Genomic DNA, 27,998 nt, shown 5'->3' with positions numbered 1-27,998 from the left:
TGAGGCAGATTCAATTTACCAATCACCCACAATTCACTCTTTTTGCGTTTTGAAGCTCTACATCTAAACAAACAATTTGGACTTGAACAACAAATAACATACCTTTCTAAATCTGATTTTTGTACCACAAAATTCAATGATTGTTTTAGATGGTAACGTTTGTTTTATTGTATTCTAACATACCTTTATTTTATTGTATTTTATTTTATGTTATTGAATTTTATTGAATTTTATTTTATGTTATTTTATTGAATTTTATTTTATTTTATTGTATTGTATTATATTATATTTTATTGTATTTTATTTTATTGTATTGTATTATATTATATTTTATTGTATTTTATTTTATTGTATTTTATTTTATTGTATTGTATTATATTTTATTTTATTTTTTGTTATTGTATTTTTCAATTTGATTACTTATTTTATTTTTGTTAATTTCAGTCACCCTTAAATGATAAACTGAAATGTCACGGTAACGTCAATAAAAAACCAAATGAAGCCATACTACCATATTTGCAAGAGGCCGGCTTCGGTGAAGTGGTAAAACTTGGAAATTATAAACTAGATGTTGGTCTCATTACTGCTATGGTGGAGAGATGGAGACCAGAAACTCACACATTTCATCTTCCAGTAGGTGAGTGCACCATAACTCTGGAAGATGTATACTACATTTTAGGATTAAATGTTTCTGGTTTTCCTGTTAGCGGTTCAAATTTTGTGAATATTAAAGAAATTTGTCACGATTACTTAGGAGTTATCTCACCTCAAGGAGCAACAAAAGGTAACTCTATTAAATTAAAGTGGCTCAAGGATACGTTTGACGATGTTGGTGAAAATGCATCTGTATTAGAAAAACAAGCATCTTGTCGAGCATACATCCTACGTATGATTGGAGGGTTATTGATGTCTGACAAATCCAACAACCGGGTACATTTAAAATATTTTTCACTATTAGGAGATTTACAAAAAGCATCCCAATATAGTTGAGGTTCAGCCGTTTTAGCTTCACTATATAGAGAACTATGTCTTGCAACGAAACCCAGTGTAATGTCTGTGGGAGGCTGTGCATTGTTGTTGCAAAATTGGGCATAGTATCGTTTGTCTTGTGTCGCTCCAGAATCATCCAATCCATGGATATTTCCACTTGCACAAAGGTAACCATTGCAAATAAATTTTATATATATATATTTTTTCTTTTTTTAAAACCATTTTACTAATTTATTATAATTTTTATTTTTAATATATTCGGCAGATTTAATTCTGGTGGTCTAAATTTCGGTAAAGTTCCTCATAATGACATAGAAGGATACCGAAAAACAATTGATCATATGATGGTTGACGAAGTAATATATTCATTCACATTTATTTGAACTTTTTAAATATTTTGTTTTTAATACTTGTTATAATTACTTTAGCTTGTTTTTTTAAATATCAGTTCTATTGGAGACCTTATCTCATGTTCCAACATGAAGTTTCAGAGGAAGAGATGGTCACTTGGACTGCATGTACCTATCTGCATTGTTTTCATATTGTTGAAAAACATCATACAGATAGGGTCACACTTCAGTTCGGCTTCCATCAACAAATACCACAACCACCGGAGGACATGAGAGCGTACCATGAGGTCGACATGAGGCATGAGGTTGATGATAACTGGAATTGGGTTTGGAAGGAAGAAATTCAACATTGGAATGAGCGTCACAATTACGTGTTGCAAAGTAAGATCGTAGAAGGTCTTTTATGCCAAAGCAAAGAATATATGATTTGGTTTAGACAACACACCAAATTATTTATATTGGTCGAACAATATCTCTGTGATCTCCGTTTGCAACCACCGTCGTATCCTTCTGTTCCGTCGACCTCCCAATCAAGCCCACAACAACAAAACATGACACAACTGTCTCTATCATCACCTCATCTACACGTCCCTACTACAGAAGTTCCATATCCACCAATGACTCAGTACTACGTTCTGGTTCCAGAAATACCAACCCCCGGTCATTGAACAGAAAGTGGACTTTTCTATAATTTGTTTGGAACTCAGTGCACAACTCCTGAAACAGCTGGTAGTGGTTCTAATCCACCTACAACTAACGTTCAAGATAATGATCAGGATGAACCAGAAAACCTCAACTCGTTCAAAGGGCTAAACGAGTTCGACGAAATCCTAGATGTGGAACTGGAGGTCATTTAGGTGGACATTAATAAGATGTATTTTTTTGATTAATTTAATATATTTTATTTAATGTTATTAATGTAATTTTTGTTATTAATGTAATTTCTTTTAAATTTATAATATAATTTACTATTTTTAATTTTAATTACTTTTAATAGTTATAATATTAATTTCCCATTTTAATTTTAATTATTTTTAATTTAATTTTAATAATTTTTAATTATAACAATTTTTAATAATAATAACAATAATAATAATTAAAAATAATAATTAATAATAATAATAATAATTATTATTATTATTTATTAATGTAGTATTATTATTATTATTAATTATAAATGGGATATATGGGTAAAAAATCCTAAATTAGGAGGTCAAAATTGTCATATTTTGAAATTTGAGATTTTTTTATTTTGTGTATATGGTATTAATTAGAGAACATAATTGAAAACAACATTATTTAATATCACATTAAAAATTAAAGTCGACTTTATTTCTTGATATTCTTTTGCAAATATGTCAATCATTATAATATAGGTGGAGTAATTTTAAAAAAATATTATATATTGTATTATTTTGACAATTATATTTCAAATTTTATTAACATCAAATAATTTTTTAAATAATTTTTTATTATATATATATATAGTAACTAGAAAATACGGATGTTGGGAATTGTTTTTTTTTCATCAGCACTCGTATATTCTCCACTAAATATAAGGATAATATGTCAATCATTATAATATAGGTGGAGTAATTTAAAAAAAATATTAAATATTGTATTATTTTGACAATCTAAAGATATTTTGTATAGGAGTTTGCTATGTTACCATAGATATTTTGGAGGAGATGTGAAATTCCCCAAATTGGTCTTAATTAGCTTCTACTTTCTGAAGATGAACCCTAACTTTATATTTTCCTCCTTGACTTCTTGCTGCCAATTTTGTTCAACCTTCACTCCTGCCTCTCTTAAATCCATATCCATAATAAAGAAAAAGTGAAGAGTTTTTGTGTTCCACTGAGAGAAATGAGTGACACAACACTACACACAATTTTTTTCCTTCTAATTTAGCGTCCTTATAGCGTCCACCAAAGTTGACACTAATGCCTCAAATTCATTTAAAAACAGTAAATTGAAAAAAATGACGGTAGCGACCACATTTTGTTCCCAAAATAATCACTACTAGCGTATGTGCTTTGGCCGACGCAAAAAGGCGAAGTTAAAATACACTTTTAATATAGTGACTTAATTATTAATGCGTCTCTTGAATATTTTATAAAAAATGTAAACAAATTTATACTATATTAACTATAATTTATTATACAAAATATATACTTGATAAATATTTTTCTTTAATGCATTAAATAGTAACCGATAAAAACAGATATTTTGTAGGTTTCTGGCTTAAATTGTAAATAAAAAATTATCATTTTATGATAAATCAGCAAAAGAAACAACATCTATTGAAATTAGTAATATCTCTTTGAACTCTAAAAAGATAAGAGACTAAATCCAATAAAATAAAATAAAGAAATAAAATAAATATTAAATAAATGATAAATAATCAATAACAATATTAAACATTATAAAGCTACATTAGTGTTGACCAAATCAAAATCAAGGAGACTAAATATTTACAAAAGTAATTAAAGTTAAGAAGTTAAAATTGTAATTTTCAAATTAGGAGATCAAAATCGTCAATTTTGAATTTGAGGGGCAAAAGTGCATTTTATCCAAGTAATCCTTTATAGTTAGTTCATTGATTTGTTGATCGTGAATTTCTTTTCATTCACGTAAATTTACATTAATAATGTTTATTTATCTATCAAATTTTTCACATATATTGTAATAATCTTTTATAATTAATAAATTTTTAACAAAATTATTCTATATTGTATTCCTTCATACAATAATCAATCGTGCACAACTCATGTTGTGAACGAGTTCAAAGCTAAACATAAGTTGAAGTTCACATTTATCAATATTAATATTAATTATATCAAATGGTTAATGTAAATAAATTGTCTATTTTTGTCCTAAAAAAACTAAATTGTCTTCTTAATACATATTGCACTATTGATCTTAGTTTCGTGTGAACAATATGTATTTTGAAGATAATAGTACATTTAAAATTTAATTAACTATTTTTGATTGGTGATAAAACTTTGAATCATTATTTCTTTTTATATTAAGTAGCATATTGTACTTTTAGCTAGTTAGATAATTCAAATACGAGTTTACTATAATATATATTGACGAGTTTACTATAATATATATTAATAGAATGTCAATTTAATCTATAAATCACAACCCTATTCGTTGCAAGTGCACGTATATAGATAGAGTAAAAACTCGTATTATTTACAAGTGTACATATATATAGATCATAGGATAAAAACTTGTATTATGAGGGAGGGAGGGCGAGAGAGAGGAGGGGAGAGGGGGAGAGATAAAGAGAGATCCATTGTTATTAGATGTTAAATTTAACATATTTATACAATTATAAAATTAATCCAAGTTCTGAATCATTTTATGTTATATTGATGATCATGTATATAAAATTTTAAATAATTTCGTTTGGTATGTATATATATTAAAGAATTAAATAATTTTGTTAGGTGTTTTTGATACCTTAGTATGGTATCAAATGGTGTTACTGTTGACTACAAAAAGTCTTAATATTTTAACATTTTTATTGCTACCAAATTTTATAGTTCTAGTAAAATACCAAAAGCACCTCCAATTGAATGGTGCGGCCCATAACAGCTGCATTGGACTCCGTCATGTTACATTATTTTGCAATTAAGAGTGCGAATAGGTTGGACTGAACTAGATTTTGTTAGATTTGAGTCTGTCATGTCCAAAAAATTCAAGTTTAAGCAGGGCCGGTCCAACACATTATGAGACCTAAAATAAAACTATTAGACAGGGTCTTTTCAAAAATTAATAAATAAATTATTAATATTTTATTTAATAACTATAGAAAATTTCTTTAGTAGAATTAATAGCATTTTCAAATCTATTTTTTCTATATTTTTTTTAAAATAAAATAATACATTTCAACTGTTGTACAACAACATCAATAACTCATTTTAAATTTTTCATCTTTTAGTTGAAGAAGAAAATAGTGTGTATACTACCACTCCAATAATTCATATTAGCAATATGTTCACGACTTGTCTTCTGATTTCTCAATTTATAACTAATATTTCTCATGTGGGCAATGTGCTCACTTTTTGTCTCATAATTTCTCAATTTATAATTAATATTTATCTCATCTCTACTATATTCGTTAGCCAATCTAGTTGTAGTAAGAAGATTATTAAATAATTTGCAACAAAAATATGTTTTATTTAATACATATTTTCTGGACTTAAGACTTCACTATGATATAAATAATGAAAAAAACCAATCCAAATAAAGACTTCACTATGATATTTTCTGGACTGAAAATTAAGACTTCACTATGATATTTTCTGGACTGAAAAAAACCAATCCAAATAAATAATGATTCTGCCAAAAGATTGAAAATTAAAACTTTTGTTTAGGCTTTTCTTGTGTACGTGTACAATAAAATATTTTTTATAATAGATTATTGGGCCTTTATAAAAAATTAGAGTAAAAAAATATTTTTTGGTGAGGCTTAAAGCAATGGCTTTACTTGCCTCTCCCTTGGGCCGACTTTAGGTCTAAGTCTGACCATAAACTTATTTTTTGGATATGATTTTGGTAGAAGTCTAGTATAGTCTGTTAGCTTACTTAAAAGTCTATTTTATTTTAACATTTTTGAATAAGTCATTAAACATATTTTTAAATAGATTAACGAATTAATATGTCAATTAAATTAAGTTCTATTTTGATTTTAACACATTTTGAAGAATATGACTATATATACATTATACTTAAATAATAATACATTTAAATATGTCAAAAACTAAATGAGGTTAATATGAGTAAATTACTAAAAGTGAAATATATAACAAAAATATCAAAATTGAATATAATAATTATAGTAGTAAAAAAATATTATTTATATTTATTTAGATAAGTCAGACTAATAAGCCTAAAAAGCTTATTATGTAGCATGACATTTTAAAAAAAATAGACTTTTTTAAAAGCCTTGACCTTATTTGTTTAAGAAAAACATGTGATCTGACTTAGACTTGATGTAAGCTAGTTCATAGGCACTTGTCGGTGAGTCTGATCTATTCTCATCCAAGTTTGCAACAACTTATTCATTTTTTGGACATAAATCCTTTCCGTTTACTTTGTATTTTTCAATAGGAGAGAAAAATAGATATTGTTCGATGTCAAACGTAAATAAAAATGATTTTAAAAAATTATGTATTTAGTTCAAAACATTATATTATTTGTGCTTCTCTCTAAGCCAATAACTAAAGAGGATCTGTTACTCAATTTTTGTTATAATGCTACAAATTCTGAGAACTCTTTATGGGTTCGAACACTTCTTCGACATATTAATATTTCACATTCAATTTAATCTTAATTATAAAAAAGGAAGAAGAGAAAATGAAGGATTGTTCAACTTTCAATTTTGCATAGTGCCAAGTAGATGATTCCAATGGTGTGATACTTAAAGAACGCAATTCATAGTGTTAAGGATTTGGGTGGAAATCTCACTAAGAAGGAATGTGTTAAGATCATATTATTTTGTGTTAAATATAGTTAGTTTCCATAAAATTTAAGTTTTTTAATTTTAGAGTTTGCAAAATAAAAAAATAATTTTTAATCTATACAAAACTATTACGTATACAATTTTAATCTCTATTGTTAAGATAAATCTATAATTTTTAATAAATTTTGTTGTGATATTTATATATAACATTATAAAAAGTTCATCTACAAAAAAAAAATAGGTTTAAAATTCAATTTCTAAGTCTATATTTTCATTGTTTTTATCTTGATATTTTAACATTTAACAAATTCATATTTAATTCATCTAAAGTTAAAAAATTATAAATTTTTGTAGAGCTTCTTTTTATAATGTACTAAATATGATTGCAAAAAATTATTTTAAAAAAATTAAAATTAAAGGACAATTAAACATGTTTCGTTTCAGTATGAACTAAAAGTAATATTTGAATAGTTTGTAGAGACCAAAAAAATGTATTTTTATTTTATTGAGACTAATATTGAAAAGTCAAAATTTTATAGGACTAAAAATATATTTAACCATTTCTTACATCTATTATATAAAAATATTTAGTCCCTACAAACAGCGACGCACAAAATATTTGGGGAAAACGACAAGTATTAATTAAAATATTATAATTGAAATTCATAAAAGTCATATAGTTTTTTTTAGAATTTCACATAATTCATACATAGTCGACAGGTTGAAAAAGTTATAATTTCAGTTCTTACAATTTTTACAATTTTTACAATTTTCACAAGTCACAATTTTCACAAATTTTTAGAACTTAACAAAATTCAATCAAATAAAATATACCACTTTATGATTTTTATCTTTGTAGAAAACTTTCTTATTGAAAAATGCATCAATTTTCTTAAGTTTAAATATCGTGTCACTCTTAAAAAAATATACAAATTGATTAAAAAAAATCACAATTAATAAATAGTATTACATTATCATATGTCAAGGTTAACACGTAAAAGTTTGTTGATATGTAATAGTTGAATTGTTAACTAGGGTGTTATAGTTGATATTAATTAGTTTATCATTGGACATTATGTAATTTATTTATATATAAAATTTGTTATATTAATTTTATTATATTTTATCAGTATATGTTCTAATAAATATGTACCTCATTTTTTTTAAATCTTTTTAATTGTATAATTTTTAATATGATTAGCCATCTGGGTTTTGATTTAAGAACAATTGAATAGTCTTTTTACGTTGAAATGAAAATAAGAAGATTATTACCGATAAAAAAAATCATTGACATTTATTTTTGTACTGTATAAAGATTTAAAGATATTTTAGTAATATATCACTATTATTTTAATAATATATCATTATTATTTATACCAAAAGTAGAAAATAAAAAAATACAAAGTGTGGCCTGTGGTTAATTGACGATACCTACATATCTAATGGTTTTAATGATTTAAGGTACCAAACCAATGTGACGATGCGTCCCTTCCTCATTACCCACCATTGACATTAAAAGTGAAGGTTTGACGTGATTGACTCTTTTATATTAAAAGTTTTTTTTGATATTGGTGGACATCCGACATGTATTGTTTGAAGGGAAACTTACCCATATGAATAAATGGATCACTCACCTATAATATTTAAAAAAACGAATTATTTGAGATAATATTTTCCAAAAGTCACTTATAATTTGAGGTGGTGGAGGGTAATATTTAGCTATGAATCTTTTTAACAATTTTGATTCTAATGCTCGAGCAAAAGAACATAATATTGTGTTGTTAACTATAACTTTATAACTTTAATTTACTCACACTATTTAGTTACTATTGTAAGTAAAAAAATATAAAATTTTTATTATTAATATTAACAAAAATTAGCTATTTCTATAAAATTAGTTAATGTTATTACTCATAATATATATTTCATTTAATTAAAAAAATTAATGTAAATAATTGAATATTTGATATTAAACAAGACACTTTAATAAATTTGATTCGTGTTTTACATGGAAACTATAAAATTAATTAAATTTATCAAAATATCTTAATAGCCACAAAAATAAATATTTTTCTTTTATAATAGTAAATAGATGGAGTATTATTTTAATTTTTACAAGTTTTGAAGAATTCCAATCGGAAGTTTGTGAACTTATTTTTGTAAAAAGAAAATTTATGAATTTATTACTTTGATAGTTACTCATTCGGTATACTTTGAAAGTTTTAATCCATTTACAATGATATTTTATAACTTATGAGTTCAATATATTATCCCTCTGTTTTAAAATGAATTTCATTTAAATTTTTTGTATTTATATTAAAAAATTCAATAAATAAGACAAAAAGAATAATCATTTTATCAAATTACTTTTATTAACTGTTGATTTGTTTTATATTATCATAAATGCTAAATAGAATTTTTGTTTTGGAAGTAATATACCTTAAAAATCAAAAAGTACAATTAAAAAAATATCATTAAAGTTAAATTAAAAATGACTTTCATTATAAAATACATCGCTTATTATAAAATAAATAGAGTAGTTATAGTACACATAATATATAGAAGTAGTTAAGTATCCAAGAAATATGGGTCCAGATATTAAATATAGTTAAAGTGCACATAATATATACAAGTACTTAGGTGTCCAAGAAATATGGTCCAGATATTAAGTTGCATGACATCGTTTAGCGTTACACATATCATCGTTTAGCTGAGGCATGAAACTGACTAACACATAAAAAGTTTCAAGGACAATATTGTGCAAAAGTTTTTGACGAGTCTTAGGATGATTTACGTCTTTGATTTACAATTAGAGATACTTTGAAAATATAAGAGAATGTTATAAAATCCTTTTGACTACTTTTTTTATGAATACTTTCTTTTGACTGTGTAGTGTTTAATTTAATATAAATAAACGTAATATAACATTTAAATACATAAAAAATAGAAATAGCACTTTATATTATACTAAAAATACAAGAGGAAAAAAACAGCGAAATGATGTAAGAGGCAGTTGGGATTGGACATTCGTTAACAGGAAATTCTCCCACTTTCCCCAAAATTCCATCTTCCATCTTTCCGTTACGTTTTCCGGCACCACCAATTCCTTCATATTCATTGGTAACTAACTCTTCATTTCTAATAATAATAATATTTCTTCATTCTCTCGATTTTCATTCTATTTGCGTGTCAAATACGTTCATGTTGCTTTGTAGTTTTTCCGTGCGATCATTTCATTTTTTATTACGCTTCAAAGTTTTCACCGATTTAACTTGCGGCGCGTGACGTGTTTCCCTTATTTGAACTCAATTCAACGCTTCCAGATCCTTCTTTTTTTATTTTTTATTTAAAAACCGATCCATTTTTCATAAACCCTTCGCCGACCAAATTTGTTGTTGTTGTTCCTGCGGTTCTTAAGGTGATCATTATTATTGTTATTTTCATTTAATTTAATAATCTACTCATGGTTTGATTTGTGAAGGTTTTAGGTTTATTTTGGGGGGTTTTTATTCCTTTATTTTTTTCTATGGTTATTTTGCTATTTCTTATTTGTCTTGGAAGCTTGATTATTATACTTGTTAATAGCGAATTAACGAAAATTATATTGTGTGTTTTTCAATCAATCATTGACCTTGATTGCTAGAATAATTAAATCAATTTTGTGTTGGTTAATGGCGATATTTGATAATTTCTGGATGAATTAGTGTGTTATTGTTTGGTTTGGTGTTTAGAATTTTTTTATTCATGGTTATGGTTATGAACCATGAAGATTTTGAGGGCCAAACCAAATAGTTTTAATTGTGAGAACTCTGATGGGCTTGAGTTTTTATTTTTTTCCGTGTTTTGGGTTATGGTTTGAAGTTGTACTGGCTTGATGTTTCAGGAATCAAGGAGTAAATAAAGCATCTGTATATTTGGAAGATACATTATAAACAGAATATCATGGACGAAACAATGGCAGCAAGATATTGGTGTCACGCGTGTTCTCAAATAGTCAATCCTGTCATGGAAGTGGAGATGAAATGCCCAGTTTGCCAAAGTGGATTTGTTGAAGAAATGAACAGTGCTGCTGGTATCAGCGAGATGCAAGGTATCGGCGAGATGCAAAATATACCAGAAAATGATTTTGGTTCGGATCGTGCTGCCTCCCTTTGGGCACCAATCTTGCTAGGCATGATGAGTAATCCGCGACATCGTCGAAGATTGAGACGAATAGAGCTTGAAAATGACTATAATAGTGGTAGTCGTGATGATGATAATGGTGGTGTAGGCCATTATGATCGAGAGCTCGAGTCTATCCTTCGGAGGAGGAGAAGAAGCTCAGCTACCATTCAGCAACTGCTCCAAGGCATAAGAGCTGGACTGACATCTGAATCACATGAGAATACAGACAGTGATGACCATGTTAGAGAAAGAGAAAGAGAAAGAGAGCATGTAATTTTGATCAATCCTTTTAATCAGACTATTATAGTTCAAGGTTCATATGATTCTAACCGGGATCAAAGTGATATTCATAGCACCATTGGTTCTCTGGGTGACTATTTCGTAGGGCCTGGTTTGGATCTATTGTTACAACATTTGGCTGAGAACGACCCCAATAGGTACGGAACTCCACCCGCCCCGAAGGAAGCTGTTGAAGCTCTACCCACTGTGAAGATCAATGAGAATTTGCAGTGTTCTGTCTGTTTGGATGATTTTGAAGTTGGTTCTGAAGCTAAAGAGATGCCATGTAAACATAGGTTTCATAGTGCATGCATCCTGCCCTGGCTTGAGCTTCATAGTTCTTGTCCAGTTTGCAGGTTTCAATTGCGAGCAGATGAATCTAAGCAAGACTCCGTTGCGTCAAGGAGTAGCAGAAATCAAAGGGAGGATGAAAATACTGTGCATGACAATGCTGAAGGAGACAATGAAGGGAGAAATTCAAGTGGGGGTAGAAGATTCTCATTTCCTTGGCCTTTCAATGGATTATTTTCATCATCATCATCGTCATCATCATCTTCTAGTTCAAATGCAAATGGAAATGGTACTCAATCAGAAAGAAGCTGAGTATTCTTGCATATCCGTTGTATTATTCATGTGCTGCCTTGCCTTGCTTTTGTACAGAGAGAACTACCAATTGAAGGATACAACGTTGACAGTATCAGTTATGATTTTTTATGTGGCTTTGTTGTTGCTATATTTCCTTCAACTTTTACCACCCAACTTGGTTTGTGTATATTTGTCGTTGGTGGTTTTATTTTCGCATCTCATTAATTTGTATTACGCTTGGATAAATGTATATTTGTTAAGCCTGGTTTTCAAATTCTCTATTTGTAAAATTATTTTTTCTTGGTCATGACTCATGAATTGTATTGGGGTTTGACCTGTTGCGTTGTGGAGTTTTTTTTCCTTTGACCGCGCATTCTGGAATTTATACATTGGTCAAAAATCAAACTTGTTTGATGAATGAATCTTATGACTGTTATTTTTTAATTGTTCTCTTATGAGGAAGCATATATGTTTGAGCAAAACTTTGTTTCAATATAGAAGTTAAAAAATATATTTAGTTTTTCGAATTTAATATAAATATTTATTTTTTCAATCAAGCAATGATTGAGTTTATCTAAAATTGCTAGTGGATTGTAATGCGGCGAATCACAATTTGACTCCTATAAGAGGAGACACATGAATTACCTAAATTTGTTGATTATAAAATAATGGAGTACCTAATTTGGTTGATAAAAGAGTTGATATGTTGAAAAGGTTTAGCTTAACTTACAATATTAATATTGTAAAATTGAACATTTTTTCTTATCTCGACTTTACATGTGTAAATTTATTAATAACATTATTCCTCAATTTGTTACGACAAAAAACAATGATACGATACTACAATCTTCAATTAATTCATATGGATAATATTTAACTATTTAAGAGTTATACTGGTAATACTTGTGTAAAATTCATGAGATAATTTAAATTTATGTACTATTCAATTGTTCTTGCCTTTGCGACTTCATCTTAAAAGATGAATTGGATGTCGATATTTAAGTAATAGCTTATTGGAACCTTGACTTAGAGGAGAACTTAGGTATGTCCGTATGCTACGATTTAAAGAGTCTTAATTTTATATTCTATTTCTTATATCTAATTTAGGTTTTATTTTAATATTTTAGCTTTTAATTTTTTTAAATTGGTATTTCACGTTCCTATATTAAGATTTGTTGGTCCCTTGTGTTAGGAATCTAAAATTCCATTTTGTAGCATAAACATCACCAATGAATGTAACCAAATCTCTAATTAATAATAATAATAATAATAATAATAATAATAATAATAATAATTTCACTTTAACCTAAGTATATACGTAATGAACTTGAAGTAGCAATGTCAATAACAAAAAAGAGGTTTAAATTGTGATCCTTTTAAAAAAATTGATTCGTGTGTTTAATTTAAATTTATTTAAGATCAATCTTGATTGATATAAAATATCAAGAATGTTCAGGATAAGTTAGAAGTAAATAAAACAGATTAGTTATAAGTAAAATGTAATTTGTGCAAATATTTAAAGATAAGGGATATAAAGATCACAAAAAAAAATATTGGTCCACAAAACTCAGGTCAGTCCAGTCCTCACAACCGTGAGATTTTCACTATATGTTTCAGAATCAAAATGTTCGCATTTACATATTTTACAATCACCTTTCAACCTTGAAATAATTTTTACAAACACACTAAATTTAACATAAAAGATAGACTACAATTACAAATAATGTGTATGATAAAAAATTGTTTGGAATCTAATGGTTCTCAACTCTTTGTTTGAGATAAATAACGATAAACTTAGTAAATAATGATTCACACATATAATGAAGAAAATTAGAGTTTACTTCAAGAGTTTTTGACTTGTTCTTACTTGAACAAGTGTTGATAGATTTGCAAATTGAACTATTGTTTTCATCTACCAATTTATCTTCAATTTATAGATGATTAGAGGCTTTGAATATTCAATTTAAACTTAATATATTGGTTAACACATCAGCCAAGTGTCATATTTGTTTTAAAATAATTAAACACATGTTTATTTTGTTGTTTAGATCATTCTTGACAAATTCAGAATGTTCTTGCTTTTAGGTATGATGGAAAACATGCATGAGTGAGTGATGGACCTTTAGCATGGTCATTAAACATCTTTTGGGCCTTTAGTTCGAGTTATGGGCTTGACCGCTAATTTGAGTAGTCTTGACACTTTTTAACTTGTGGTTTGGACTGTGGAAAATGATATGTCTTGACTTTGTCTTTAATAGGGAATAACCAGAATGTTCTTCTTATCAATCTGTCATCAACATGAAAATCAATCTGGGTATGATTCTACAGATCAATCTGCAGAACATTATGCATGTTTATTTTTGCAAGTAGACATTCAAATCTTGACTTATAATTGCTCATTAAATGTTGGAAAGCCTATGTGAGAAAAGTCAACTAGTTTACTGCATATTGTCCTTTCAAAAAGATCTTTATTGTCAATTGTTCTTTAATAGAACAATTAGAAAATTCTGGTGAATGTTCTTCCATCATTTTTTTTAAACAAATTACTTAATAAATGACTCAATCTTGAAATGATTTTTTCTTCAAAGTTGATTCTTATCATTTTGCAGAATTGATATGAATATTTATGAGTGCAATGAACTTATTTATCATGAGAACATTATTTCATAACAATTGAGAATGTTGTCTTCTATATGAGAAAATAAATATTTTGTTGAAACAATAATTTATACAATTTGTCTTAGTGTTACACATGTTGTGTCTTGTCCAGTATCCTTGAGATACTTTAGTATAGGTATGAATGTATTGGATATTTTTTCATGAAGATATTATCTTGAAGATGCAATAAACATTCTCTTAAATGATTGACATGCGATATATTCCTTTTGAGATTATTTTATAATTTAGTAGATACTTATGCATTTGTTGATGTGAATGATTCTTTGTTTATCAACTTGTGCAATTCATATTCCTTAAATGAAACTCAAGTGCAATCATTAGTAGATCATCATTCATAAAGCTTAATCATTTATTTCATAAGGTTTGTTGTAATTAAAATATATATCAAAAAGATTTTTATCTCAATAGTACTAACATGAAACTTTTAAAATATAGAGGACCAAAATGAAACCTAAAATAAATGTAAGAAATTAAATATAGATTTAATATGATGGTTTTGAAGTAAATTAATAGTTATAAATTAATACTTTTTTTATGATGATTTTGAAGTATTGATTTATATGTAAGAAATTAATAGGCGAGTCCATTTATTCATGTGGATATGTTTTCCCTCAATTAGAAGTTTTTTCGTCCAAGTACACTTACGTCATTGGCACCACATCAACAAGACACATCGTTGCACACCAATGTCGAAAAGACTTTTGATGTAAAGAGTAAATCATGTCAAAGCATCACTTCTAATGTCAATGGTGGGTGATGAGGGAGTGTGGCAGATGGTCACATTGCTCTAGTACCTTAAACCATTGAATATACAACATCTACTTTTTTACATTGAATATACATGTTTCATGTAGATAGTTCAGTTGATAAACTAATAGATGTTGTATAAATTTTAAGAAAGAGATATCAAATTTAAATTCGAGAAATCAATATAACTATTAATTTACTAACACTTACATATAAAAAAAAAAAAAAAAACTATTAAATACTTGCTCAAATTTAATATACTAGAGTATGATCCCCACCCACTAACTTTTTGGCAATTACTACCGATTAACTTTTGACAATTTTAAAAAATAATAAATTAAAATCTTGGGCCATACCGCAACCTCCGATCTACTTGGTTCAAAGAATACGCTTACAAAATATGTTTTGCTTCGACCAACGTTGCTACGGTTCTTTTGGTGGTTATAGTAGACTTAGAGCATTCAGAATGGGGACCCCCTTTACCAAATAGACAACTCTATTATGAAGTAAAACAATGGTGTTTATAGTAGAGGTTGGCTATGGAAGCACCCTCTCTTTTTTAACTTTTTGCAGATTCTATTCTATAATTTGTATTAAAATAAATAAATGTTGTTGAAATTTCATAATATAGAATTAATTGACATATTTATTTAATAATTTTGTTTGAGGTGTTGGATTGGAGTAAATTTTGTTTATTAAAAACTATAATTAAAAAATTATTAAATAAGCCATGTGTACACCGGAGATCTATTTAAGAACTCAAATTGAAGAGTTCATTATAAATACTTTTAATAGGTTTGAGTGTGATTACACGTTTAGAGTGACATAGGTTTTAATTTCCGAATGATATTTCTTTCTTAAAAGGGAAGATTAATGGTAATTAATTACATCCTAAATTAAACTTCAAATCATGAAAAAGTTTCAATATATATGTAAACTAGTGAGTAACCCGTGCGTCGCACGGATACAAATTACTATATTGATAAATATATTGTTATAATAAAGTTATATAATATAAAAATTTGAATTAACATTGACATTCAAGACATAATTTTATTGACATTGACATTAAAGACATAATATGAATTTTATCATCAATTCAATTCCATACAAAAAATAACTTACAATAAACAAATATAACCGTAAAAAGAATGTCGTATACATGTTTACAAATTATTGAAAATTTCTTTGTACACAACATTTTTGGTGTCGGTACATAGTTTTCCTTCTTCATCTAAAATAACAATCTTCAATCCTTCCCTAGACTTTACTCGTGAAATAGCCACATAGAATTGACCATGAGTAAATACAGGTCGCTTTAAATACAAACCAACTTGAGAAAGAGATTGACCCTGACTCTTATTTATGGTCATTGCAAAACACAACGACAATGGAAATTGTCTTCTCTGGAATTTAAATGGGAAAGCTGGATCAGATGGAACCAAATTCATCCTTGGTATATAAATCTTATCACCGATGTTTTTTCCCGTGATCACAGTTGCTCCAATAATATTTGTACACAATTCATTTATGAGCAACCTTGTTCCATTACATAGTCCATTAGCTTGATCAATGTTCCTCAAAAGCATGACTGGAACACCAATCTTTAATCTTAATCGGTGATTTGGAATTCCAGAACATTTCATGTCATTCAAAAATACTGGTGTGAACCAATCTCCCTGCACAGCACAATTTTCATCAGAAAGGACAGTTGAGTCTGAACTAATGTATTCCTTTTCCTCTTCTGGAATTAATGATAAAATATAATCATTAACGATATCTACAGTATCATGAGTCGGAGCAAGTATTGCCCTCTCTTCATAGTATTTCAAATTGTTTATGTTCTGTAAAAGCAGTGGATATGTCAATTCAAACAGAGATAATAGAGGATTTTGGGAATTTGTTACCAATAAGTCTTCAGGAATATTAATAATACTCTCCCCTAACTCATTTGAGTCATGTTTACCGTTTCCAATATCAAGCATCCAATCTGCAAAATCTTTAATGTCATTAGTATATGCATTGGGTTCTGCAGATGTTAAACGCATGTTTCTTGATAATGTCAAAACCTTGCAGTATTTCCATAATTCAGATGAGTTTATTGAAGCTGCCACTATATCATGCCTACAACCTTTTCTAACAACAGGTAATATTTGTCTAAAATCACCTCCAAAAACAACTACCTTCCCACCAAATGGTTTATGTAGGTTAGCCTCATCTACAGTCCTCATGATATCTCTAAAAGTACGATCTACAGCTTCAGCACATAATTTATTTAGCATTGGAGCTTCATCCCATATAATAAGCTTAGAATGTATGATAAGATTAGCTCTATCAGTGCGTTGTTTGATGTCACATGTAGATGTTTCGGTTGTAACCAAAGGAATCTTTAATGCGGAATGAGCTGTTTTTCCTCCAGGTAATAATAAAGCTGCAATCCCACTGGAGGCAATATTTAAAACAATTGAACCTTGGGATCTCAATGCAGCTGATAAAGTTCTCCAGATAAATGTTTTTCCTGTGCCTCCATATCCATATAAGAAGTAAAACCCTCCCGAATTAGTCATCACAGAAGCAATAATTTGATCATACACTGACCTTTGTTCTGCGGTTAAGGATGACAATAATGAGATGTGGGTTGCAGCTAACTCATCTTTGTCATAGTTTAATTCATCAGCCAAGAACCTATTTTCAAATTGATTCATATTTGAATGGGTAGGGCATGGCATGGTCTTAAAACTTTTAAGAGATTTACCACTCATGAAAAGTAGTTTGTCCAACTCAACCAAACAAATATTTTTTAACTCATCGTCACTTATTTGAAGGCCTGAATCAAAGAGAATGATTTTAATCATATAGTTAGTGTTGTAAAATATTAATAATAATAACACAAAATTAATATATATAGTATTTAATATTTAATTGCATACCTGGGTTGTTTAACATTTTCCTTTTTTCGTATAAAATTCCATCACATAAAAGTTTCCATGTAGCTTCCCAAACAACAAAAGGATTTGTCATTGAATTCATGAACAATAATATAACAAATAATCTCCTCAATTGATGTCCAGAGGCCAACTGACTTGCTTCAGTAATAGCATACACAAATTCATTGTCATCTTGCAGCAACCCAAGTGCAAAACACGCTTCCTTAAAGGTTTTATGTGTTGTGCCATCCACTCTCTTAATATCATTGTAACTTGTGCACCCTTTTTGTATTGTCAATAGGAGTCTCAAAAAATAAACATCCCCACCTCCTGGGGGAATATAAGTAAGTCTTCCAATTGAATTACCTTGCTTTCTGGGCTGCCATGTTTTGCTATTTTTTATATAAACAAACCTTGTAGGAAATTCAGCATAAGTCAATTCTCTTCCTTCAGGATACTTTTTGTTTGCCTCAAACCAAGCCAAAAACATTGTGTCAAGTTCTTCATTACGCGCCACAACAGATTGAATTGAATAATTTTCTGAATACATTACAGATTGCTCATTTTCAAGGTGAAATGAAAGCCTTATAACAGGAGGCCACCTTTGATGGATGTCATACTCAAAAGTTCTCCAAACAGCCTCACACGGGGCCAAATACCTGCACTCATAGTATTGTTTTATCTCATCAAGTACCTGGCCATTTTCTGTTCGGTTTGAAATCTCTATTGTGGCTCTATCTGGTCCTTTATTAACATACTTAAACAAATACTTTATTGAGTTTCCCTTGTTGCAATACTCAACATTGACATGTGCTTGATATTTCATCAACAAATGTGGATTGTATGGAACTACAAACCTATTGTCCAAACTGATTCCTTTTTTCAAAACGGACAAACCAGTATCTCGTCGCTTGTACTTTGGATAACCTTCATCGTCAACTATAGTTGAAGATTGGTAATCCTTTGGAAAATACTTTGAGCACTTGCCATCTTTCATGCACGGAGATTTTGGATTGGAAGATCCACATGGACCATGTAGCATGAAACTTGAAACAACATTTGCAAGTTTTGGATATAAATTACAATCAGGTAGTTCTGCTGAAATGAACTTGTCGATGTCATTACTTAATTTGAAGGGGTAGTTGATAAAGTAGTGTTTAAACAACACTTACCTTCAAAAAACTGTCGTAGTCGTGGTGTATTGTATTTTATTTTTAATTTTTTAATTGGCCATAAATTTTTTAATTAAATTAATTTGAAGGGGTAGTTGATAAAGTAGTGTTTAAACAACACTTACCTTCAAAAAACTGTCGTAGTCGTGGTGTATTGTATTTTATTTTTAATTTTTTAATTGGCCATAAATTTTTTAATTAAATTAATTTGAAGGGGTAGTTGATAAAGTAGTGTTTAAACAACACTTACCTTCAAAAAACTGTCGTAGTCGTGGTGTATTGTATTTTATTTTTAATTTTTTAATTGGCCATAAATTTTTTAATTAAATTAATTTGAAGGGGTAGTTGATAAAGTAGTGTTTAAACAACACTTACCTTCAAAAAACTGTCGTAGTCGTGGTGTATTGTATTTTATTTTTAATTTTTTAATTGGCCATAAATTTTTTAATTAAATTAATTTGAAGGGGTAGTTGATAAAGTAGTGTTTAAACAACACTTACCTTCAAAAAACTGTCGTAGTCGTGGTGTATTGTATTTTATTTTTAATTTTTTAATTGGCCATAAATTTTTTAATTAAATTAATTTGAAGGGGTAGTTGATAAAGTAGTGTTTAAACAACACTTACCTTCAAAAAACTGTCGTAGTCGTGGTGTATTGTATTTTATTTTTAATTTTTTAATTGGCCATAAATTTTTTAATTAAATTAATTTGAAGGGGTAGTTGATAAAGTAGTGTTTAAACAACACTTACCTTCAAAAAACTGTCGTAGTCGTGGTGTATTGTATTTTATTTTTAATTTTTTAATTGGCCATAAATTTTTTAATTAAATTAATTTGAAGGGGTAGTTGATAAAGTAGTGTTTAAACAACACTTACCTTCAAAAAACTGTCGTAGTCGTGGTGTATTGTATTTTATTTTTAATTTTTTAATTGGCCATAAATTTTTTAATTAAATTAATTTGAAGGGGTAGTTGATAAAGTAGTGTTTAAACAACACTTACCTTCAAAAAACTGTCGTAGTCGTGGTGTATTGTATTTTATTTTTAATTTTTTAATTGGCCATAAATTTTTTAATTAAATTAATTTGAAGGGGTAGTTGATAAAGTAGTGTTTAAACAACACTTACCTTCAAAAAACTGTCGTAGTCGTGGTGTATTGTATTTTATTTTTAATTTTTTAATTGGCCATAAATTTTTTAATTAAATTAATTTGAAGGGGTAGTTGATAAAGTAGTGTTTAAACAACACTTACCTTCAAAAAACTGTCGTAGTCGTGGTGTATTGTATTTTATTTTTAATTTTTTAATTGGCCATAAATTTTTTAATTAAATTAATTTGAAGGGGTAGTTGATAAAGTAGTGTTTAAACAACACTTACCTTCAAAAAACTGTCGTAGTCGTGGTGTATTGTATTTTATTTTTAATTTTTTAATTGGCCATAAATTTTTTAATTAAATTAATTTGAAGGGGTAGTTGATAAAGTAGTGTTTAAACAACACTTACCTTCAAAAAACTGTCGTAGTCGTGGTGTATTGTATTTTATTTTTAATTTTTTAATTGGCCATAAATTTTTTAATTAAATTAATTTGAAGGGGTAGTTGATAAAGTAGTGTTTAAACAACACTTACCTTCAAAAAACTGTCGTAGTCGTGGTGTATTGTATTTTATTTTTAATTTTTTAATTGGCCATAAATTTTTTAATTAAATTAATTTGAAGGGGTAGTTGATAAAGTAGTGTTTAAACAACACTTACCTTCAAAAAACTGTCGTAGTCGTGGTGTATTGTATTTTATTTTTAATTTTTTAATTGGCCATAAATTTTTTAATTAAATTAATTTGAAGGGGTAGTTGATAAAGTAGTGTTTAAACAACACTTACCTTCAAAAAACTGTCGTAGTCGTGGTGTATTGTATTTTATTTTTAATTTTTTAATTGGCCATAAATTTTTTAATTAAATTAATTTGAAGGGGTAGTTGATAAAGTAGTGTTTAAACAACACTTACCTTCAAAAAACTGTCGTAGTCGTGGTGTATTGTATTTTATTTTTAATTTTTTAATTGGCCATAAATTTTTTAATTAAATTAATTTGAAGGGGTAGTTGATAAAGTAGTGTTTAAACAACACTTACCTTCAAAAAACTGTCGTAGTCGTGGTGTATTGTATTTTATTTTTAATTTTTTAATTGGCCATAAATTTTTTAATTAAATTAATTTGAAGGGGTAGTTGATAAAGTAGTGTTTAAACAACACTTACCTTCAAAAAACTGTCGTAGTCGTGGTGTATTGTATTTTATTTTTAATTTTTTAATTGGCCATAAATTTTTTAATTAAATTAATTTGAAGGGGTAGTTGATAAAGTAGTGTTTAAACAACACTTACCTTCAAAAAACTGTCGTAGTCGTGGTGTATTGTATTTTATTTTTAATTTTTTAATTGGCCATAAATTTTTTAATTAAATTAATTTGAAGGGGTAGTTGATAAAGTAGTGTTTAAACAACACTTACCTTCAAAAAACTGTCGTAGTCGTGGTGTATTGTATTTTATTTTTAATTTTTTAATTGGCCATAAATTTTTTAATTAAATTAATTTGAAGGGGTAGTTGATAAAGTAGTGTTTAAACAACACTTACCTTCAAAAAACTGTCGTAGTCGTGGTGTATTGTATTTTATTTTTAATTTTTTAATTGGCCATAAATTTTTTAATTAAATTAATTTGAAGGGGTAGTTGATAAAGTAGTGTTTAAACAACACTTACCTTCAAAAAACTGTCGTAGTCGTGGTGTATTGTATTTTATTTTTAATTTTTTAATTGGCCATAAATTTTTTAATTAAATTAATTTGAAGGGGTAGTTGATAAAGTAGTGTTTAAACAACACTTACCTTCAAAAAACTGTCGTAGTCGTGGTGTATTGTATTTTATTTTTAATTTTTTAATTGGCCATAAATTTTTTAATTAAATTAATTTGAAGGGGTAGTTGATAAAGTAGTGTTTAAACAACACTTACCTTCAAAAAACTGTCGTAGTCGTGGTGTATTGTATTTTATTTTTAATTTTTTAATTGGCCATAAATTTTTTAATTAAATTAATTTGAAGGGGTAGTTGATAAAGTAGTGTTTAAACAACACTTACCTTCAAAAAACTGTCGTAGTCGTGGTGTATTGTATTTTATTTTTAATTTTTTAATTGGCCATAAATTTTTTAATTAAATTAATTTGAAGGGGTAGTTGATAAAGTAGTGTTTAAACAACACTTACCTTCAAAAAACTGTCGTAGTCGTGGTGTATTGTATTTTATTTTTAATTTTTTAATTGGCCATAAATTTTTTAATTAAATTAATTTGAAGGGGTAGTTGATAAAGTAGTGTTTAAACAACACTTACCTTCAAAAAACTGTCGTAGTCGTGGTGTATTGTATTTTATTTTTAATTTTTTAATTGGCCATAAATTTTTTAATTAAATTAATTTGAAGGGGTAGTTGATAAAGTAGTGTTTAAACAACACTTACCTTCAAAAAACTGTCGTAGTCGTGGTGTATTGTATTTTATTTTTAATTTTTTAATTGGCCATAAATTTTTTAATTAAATTAATTTGAAGGGGTAGTTGATAAAGTAGTGTTTAAACAACACTTACCTTCAAAAAACTGTCGTAGTCGTGGTGTATTGTATTTTATTTTTAATTTTTTAATTGGCCATAAATTTTTTAATTAAATTAATTTGAAGGGGTAGTTGATAAAGTAGTGTTTAAACAACACTTACCTTCAAAAAACTGTCGTAGTCGTGGTGTATTGTATTTTATTTTTAATTTTTTAATTGGCCATAAATTTTTTAATTAAATTAATTTGAAGGGGTAGTTGATAAAGTAGTGTTTAAACAACACTTACCTTCAAAAAACTGTCGTAGTCGTGGTGTATTGTATTTTATTTTTAATTTTTTAATTGGCCATAAATTTTTTAATTAAATTAATTTGAAGGGGTAGTTGATAAAGTAGTGTTTAAACAACACTTACCTTCAAAAAACTGTCGTAGTCGTGGTGTATTGTATTTTATTTTTAATTTTTTAATTGGCCATAAATTTTTTAATTAAATTAATTTGAAGGGGTAGTTGATAAAGTAGTGTTTAAACAACACTTACCTTCAAAAAACTGTCGTAGTCGTGGTGTATTGTATTTTATTTTTAATTTTTTAATTGGCCATAAATTTTTTAATTAAATTAATTTGAAGGGGTAGTTGATAAAGTAGTGTTTAAACAACACTTACCTTCAAAAAACTGTCGTAGTCGTGGTGTATTGTATTTTATTTTTAATTTTTTAATTGGCCATAAATTTTTTAATTAAATTAATTTGAAGGGGTAGTTGATAAAGTAGTGTTTAAACAACACTTACCTTCAAAAAACTGTCGTAGTCGTGGTGTATTGTATTTTATTTTTAATTTTTTAATTGGCCATAAATTTTTTAATTAAATTAATTTGAAGGGGTAGTTGATAAAGTAGTGTTTAAACAACACTTACCTTCAAAAAACTGTCGTAGTCGTGGTGTATTGTATTTTATTTTTAATTTTTTAATTGGCCATAAATTTTTTAATTAAATTAATTTGAAGGGGTAGTTGATAAAGTAGTGTTTAAACAACACTTACCTTCAAAAAACTGTCGTAGTCGTGGTGTATTGTATTTTATTTTTAATTTTTTAATTGGCCATAAATTTTTTAATTAAATTAATTTGAAGGGGTAGTTGATAAAGTAGTGTTTAAACAACACTTACCTTCAAAAAACTGTCGTAGTCGTGGTGTATTGTATTTTATTTTTAATTTTTTAATTGGCCATAAATTTTTTAATTAAATTAATTTGAAGGGGTAGTTGATAAAGTAGTGTTTAAACAACACTTACCTTCAAAAAACTGTCGTAGTCGTGGTGTATTGTATTTTATTTTTAATTTTTTAATTGGCCATAAATTTTTTAATTAAATTAATTTGAAGGGGTAGTTGATAAAGTAGTGTTTAAACAACACTTACCTTCAAAAAACTGTCGTAGTCGTGGTGTATTGTATTTTATTTTTAATTTTTTAATTGGCCATAAATTTTTTAATTAAATTAATTTGAAGGGGTAGTTGATAAAGTAGTGTTTAAACAACACTTACCTTCAAAAAACTGTCGTAGTCGTGGTGTATTGTATTTTATTTTTAATTTTTTAATTGGCCATAAATTTTTTAATTAAATTAATTTGAAGGGGTAGTTGATAAAGTAGTGTTTAAACAACACTTACCTTCAAAAAACTGTCGTAGTCGTGGTGTATTGTATTTTATTTTTAATTTTTTAATTGGCCATAAATTTTTTAATTAAATTAATTTGAAGGGGTAGTTGATAAAGTAGTGTTTAAACAACACTTACCTTCAAAAAACTGTCGTAGTCGTGGTGTATTGTATTTTATTTTTAATTTTTTAATTGGCCATAAATTTTTTAATTAAATTAATTTGAAGGGGTAGTTGATAAAGTAGTGTTTAAACAACACTTACCTTCAAAAAACTGTCGTAGTCGTGGTGTATTGTATTTTATTTTTAATTTTTTAATTGGCCATAAATTTTTTAATTAAATTAATTTGAAGGGGTAGTTGATAAAGTAGTGTTTAAACAACACTTACCTTCAAAAAACTGTCGTAGTCGTGGTGTATTGTATTTTATTTTTAATTTTTTAATTGGCCATAAATTTTTTAATTAAATTAATTTGAAGGGGTAGTTGATAAAGTAGTGTTTAAACAACACTTACCTTCAAAAAACTGTCGTAGTCGTGGTGTATTGTATTTTATTTTTAATTTTTTAATTGGCCATAAATTTTTTAATTAAATTAATTTGAAGGGGTAGTTGATAAAGTAGTGTTTAAACAACACTTACCTTCAAAAAACTGTCGTAGTCGTGGTGTATTGTATTTTATTTTTAATTTTTTAATTGGCCATAAATTTTTTAATTAAATTAATTTGAAGGGGTAGTTGATAAAGTAGTGTTTAAACAACACTTACCTTCAAAAAACTGTCGTAGTCGTGGTGTATTGTATTTTATTTTTAATTTTTTAATTGGCCATAAATTTTTTAATTAAATTAATTTGAAGGGGTAGTTGATAAAGTAGTGTTTAAACAACACTTACCTTCAAAAAACTGTCGTAGTCGTGGTGTATTGTATTTTATTTTTAATTTTTTAATTGGCCATAAATTTTTTAATTAAATTAATTTGAAGGGGTAGTTGATAAAGTAGTGTTTAAACAACACTTACCTTCAAAAAACTGTCGTAGTCGTGGTGTATTGTATTTTATTTTTAATTTTTTAATTGGCCATAAATTTTTTAATTAAATTAATTTGAAGGGGTAGTTGATAAAGTAGTGTTTAAACAACACTTACCTTCAAAAAACTGTCGTAGTCGTGGTGTATTGTATTTTATTTTTAATTTTTTAATTGGCCATAAATTTTTTAATTAAATTAATTTGAAGGGGTAGTTGATAAAGTAGTGTTTAAACAACACTTACCTTCAAAAAACTGTCGTAGTCGTGGTGTATTGTATTTTATTTTTAATTGGCCATAAATTTTTTAATTAAATTAATTTGAAGGGGTAGTTGATAAAGTAGTGTTTAAACAACACTTATCTTCAGAAAACTGTTAAGTAATCGTGGTGTATTGTATTTTATTTTTAATTGGCCATAAATTTTTTAATTAAATTAATTTGAAGGGGTAGTTGATAAAGTAGTGTTTAAACAACACTTACCTTCAAAAAACTGTCGTAGTCGTGGTGTATTGTATTTTATTTTTAATTTTTTAATTGGCCATAAATTTTTTTTTCTTACAAACTTTCATTAATGTATTTAATTAAAATTAATGTATTTGATTTATATGATAGATTTTTTTGGATCAAATTATAATTCAATTCTCTTATAAAAAAAAATTAGAGGAAATATTGTTCTTGTATGTAATAATTTGATTAGAAATAAAGTAGGCACCAGTTTCTTTGACAAACAGAAATTCGAAGCACAATATAAACATCTATATATGTTTATTAAAGTCATGGTTCAATTCCTTTAACCTTATTACATTAAGTAAGCATCGTACTAGGAAAGCTTGAATATATTTTATTTTGTACATATAAAAAAGTGACTTAAAAGTCAGTTGTTTCTAGCTTTTTTTGGTTTGTGATATAATAAGGTTGTTCTTAATTTGTTTGGGCAACACGAAAATAAGAAGCGGTTTGTTTTCTTTAAGCTACATGGTTATTATTAGTGACATCAAGTAAAACACCAGCACAAGGATAATTTTATTCATTTTTTTTTACAATTTATTCATTTATATTAACAACACCAATATATGAAAATATTGGGCCCATTTGAGTCTACAAAGAATTAATATGCTTTCACTTCTTGCTAAAGGTAGGGACTTGATTCTTAATTCGACATCAACTTAATTCAAAAAAATATATTTAATTCAATTAAAAGAAGACACTTTGTCCGCATTTTTTATTGTGATAAAATATATTCATAAATTCGTTGTATTTTTTTCTATAATTTTTTTGCAGATTTTGTCGTTAAAAAATAACATTTGTGGAAGTTATAAAAAGTAGTTTTTTTAAAAGAAAACAACTGTTAAGAATAAAAATGGTACTGTATATGCTACAGAGTATATTCCCGTTATTAATAGTATAGAATAGATATATAGTATACTCAGTTCTAATGTTAAGAGTTTTATTTTTTTTTATTGCAAAATTATTAAGAGCTTTATCGAGTGAAAAGAAAATGTTAAGAGTTTTTCCTTATCTTTGCAATGTACACATCCAATTCCAATGTTTCCGATTTCACTCTGTCAAATAACCGATGCACATTTTTGAAACGTGTTTCTCTGCAAAAAAAACCTAAAACCAAACATTGTGCTATGAGTTGAGCTTAAAGCAAAGCTATCTCCCCATTTTGCTAAATACACCCTCTTCGCTCTTTTTTCAATTCTCTTCCCTCTTTTTATTTTTTTTATTTTTTTTACGAAAACTATTTGTTTGAAATTATCAAAATAAACATAATAATGGACCCAACTTAATGAGCACCTTTCCCACCCATCCTGATTTCTACAGACTTTCTCATTTAATTGGGGTAGATTCAAGTTTTGTCCGTTATTATTAGCTAGGAGAACATGAAATGATTTTAATATATTAATTATATCCATTTAATGTGGCTGTAAATCAGTTGATAACCTCGTGGATCTAAACAAAAAATTGCTAACAAGTCGAGAGAGGGAGCCTTATTATAATCCTAAGATATATCAGAGATTGGTTGCAAAACTCATCTAACTCACTATTACAAGGCCAAATATTTCTTTTGCAAGGTAGTCTCTTTATGATAGTATGTTGATGAAAATCAGTTTTCCCAAATGCCTCTGTTGTCTCTATTTGCATTTCCTAATTCAAATTCTCACCTTTGACAAGCTCTTGAGGAACAATCACATTTGGCTCCCCAGCGTGTGAGAAATTGTGACTCATCTTGTTGGTCATTAATGGTGATTTCGAAAGGGATATGACACTAGAAGAAATGGTGTGAAGAACATAGGATGGAGAGTTGTTGTCGGAGCTTCGTGTTCCACTAAAGGATTAAAGATGTGTGAGTGAGAGATGGTTAGGGAA

General features: G+C 27.6%; 4 protein-coding genes across 6 annotated transcripts in view; 2 read left to right on the top strand and 2 right to left on the bottom strand.

The window, feature by feature from the left end:
- Window positions 1-588: 588 nt before the first annotated feature.
- LOC113786700 (serine/threonine-protein phosphatase 7 long form homolog) lies at window positions 589-2,197 on the top strand. Its single transcript, XM_027334741.1, has 5 exons — window positions 589-930; window positions 1,096-1,157; window positions 1,256-1,346; window positions 1,439-1,736; window positions 2,013-2,197. Exons 1-5 carry the CDS (start codon window positions 589-591, stop codon window positions 2,195-2,197), a joined length of 978 nt encoding a protein of 325 aa, XP_027190542.1.
- Window positions 2,198-9,752: 7,555 nt separating this feature from the next.
- On the top strand, window positions 9,753-12,151 carry LOC101495020 (E3 ubiquitin-protein ligase SIRP1-like). 2 transcript variants are annotated; one of them, XM_004502113.4, is made up of 2 exons: window positions 9,753-9,936; window positions 10,700-12,151. In XM_004502113.4, exon 2 carries the CDS (start codon window positions 10,759-10,761, stop codon window positions 11,860-11,862), a length of 1,104 nt encoding a protein of 367 aa, XP_004502170.1. In that variant the 5' UTR covers window positions 9,753-9,936; window positions 10,700-10,758; the 3' UTR covers window positions 11,863-12,151. The 2 variants fall into 2 exon arrangements, with proteins under 2 accessions (XP_004502170.1, XP_004502171.1); XM_004502114.4 differs by lacking the exon at window positions 9,753-9,936 and adding an exon at window positions 10,100-10,234.
- A 4,118-nt stretch (window positions 12,152-16,269) lies between these two features.
- LOC101501924 (uncharacterized) lies at window positions 16,270-27,253 on the bottom strand. The gene is made up of 3 exons (XM_027334740.2): window positions 27,240-27,253; window positions 18,201-19,321; window positions 16,270-18,097 (listed from the first exon to the last, which is right to left on the bottom strand). The coding sequence occupies exons 1-3, from the start codon at window positions 27,251-27,253 to the stop codon at window positions 16,437-16,439; spliced, it is 2,796 nt and encodes a 931-aa protein (XP_027190541.1). The 3' UTR covers window positions 16,270-16,436.
- Window positions 27,254-27,517: 264 nt separating this feature from the next.
- Window positions 27,518-27,998, bottom strand: part of LOC101494494 (uncharacterized) — a 2,255-nt gene continuing 1,774 nt past the window's right edge. For both annotated transcript variants that reach the window (XM_012716332.3, XM_012716333.3), the window contains exon 3: window positions 27,518-27,957. In XM_012716332.3, coding sequence (XP_012571786.1) covers window positions 27,777-27,957 — 181 coding nt within the window. In that variant the 3' untranslated portion in view covers window positions 27,518-27,776. The remainder of the gene's footprint in view (window positions 27,958-27,998) is intronic.

This window comes from Cicer arietinum, chromosome 5 (assembly GCF_000331145.2).
Source record: "Cicer arietinum cultivar CDC Frontier isolate Library 1 chromosome 5, Cicar.CDCFrontier_v2.0, whole genome shotgun sequence".
Taxonomy (NCBI): Eukaryota; Viridiplantae; Streptophyta; class Magnoliopsida; order Fabales; family Fabaceae; genus Cicer; species Cicer arietinum.
This window is presented reverse-complemented; position numbering and strand designations above follow the sequence as displayed.

What these genes read in the sequence shown, in the direction of transcription:
- LOC113786700 (XM_027334741.1), top strand. Translation starts at nt 589, where the DNA reads ATGGTGGAGAGATGGAGACCAGAAACTCACACATTTCATCTTCCAGTA. An exon ending in ATCATATGATGGTTGACGAA is followed by an intron (nt 1,347 to 1,438) that starts GTAATATATTCA and finishes TTTAAATATCAG; the next exon opens with TTCTATTGGAGACCTTATCT. An exon ending in GCAAAGTAAGATCGTAGAAG is followed by an intron (nt 1,737 to 2,012) that starts GTCTTTTATGCC and finishes GTCATTGAACAG; the next exon opens with AAAGTGGACTTTTCTATAAT.
- LOC101495020 (XM_004502113.4), top strand. Translation starts at nt 10,759, where the DNA reads ATGGACGAAACAATGGCAGCAAGATATTGGTGTCACGCGTGTTCTCAA.
- LOC101501924 (XM_027334740.2), bottom strand. An exon ending in GAAAATGTTAAACAACCCAG is followed by an intron (nt 18,098 to 18,200) that starts GTATGCAATTAA and finishes TCTTTGATTCAG; the next exon opens with GCCTTCAAATAAGTGACGAT.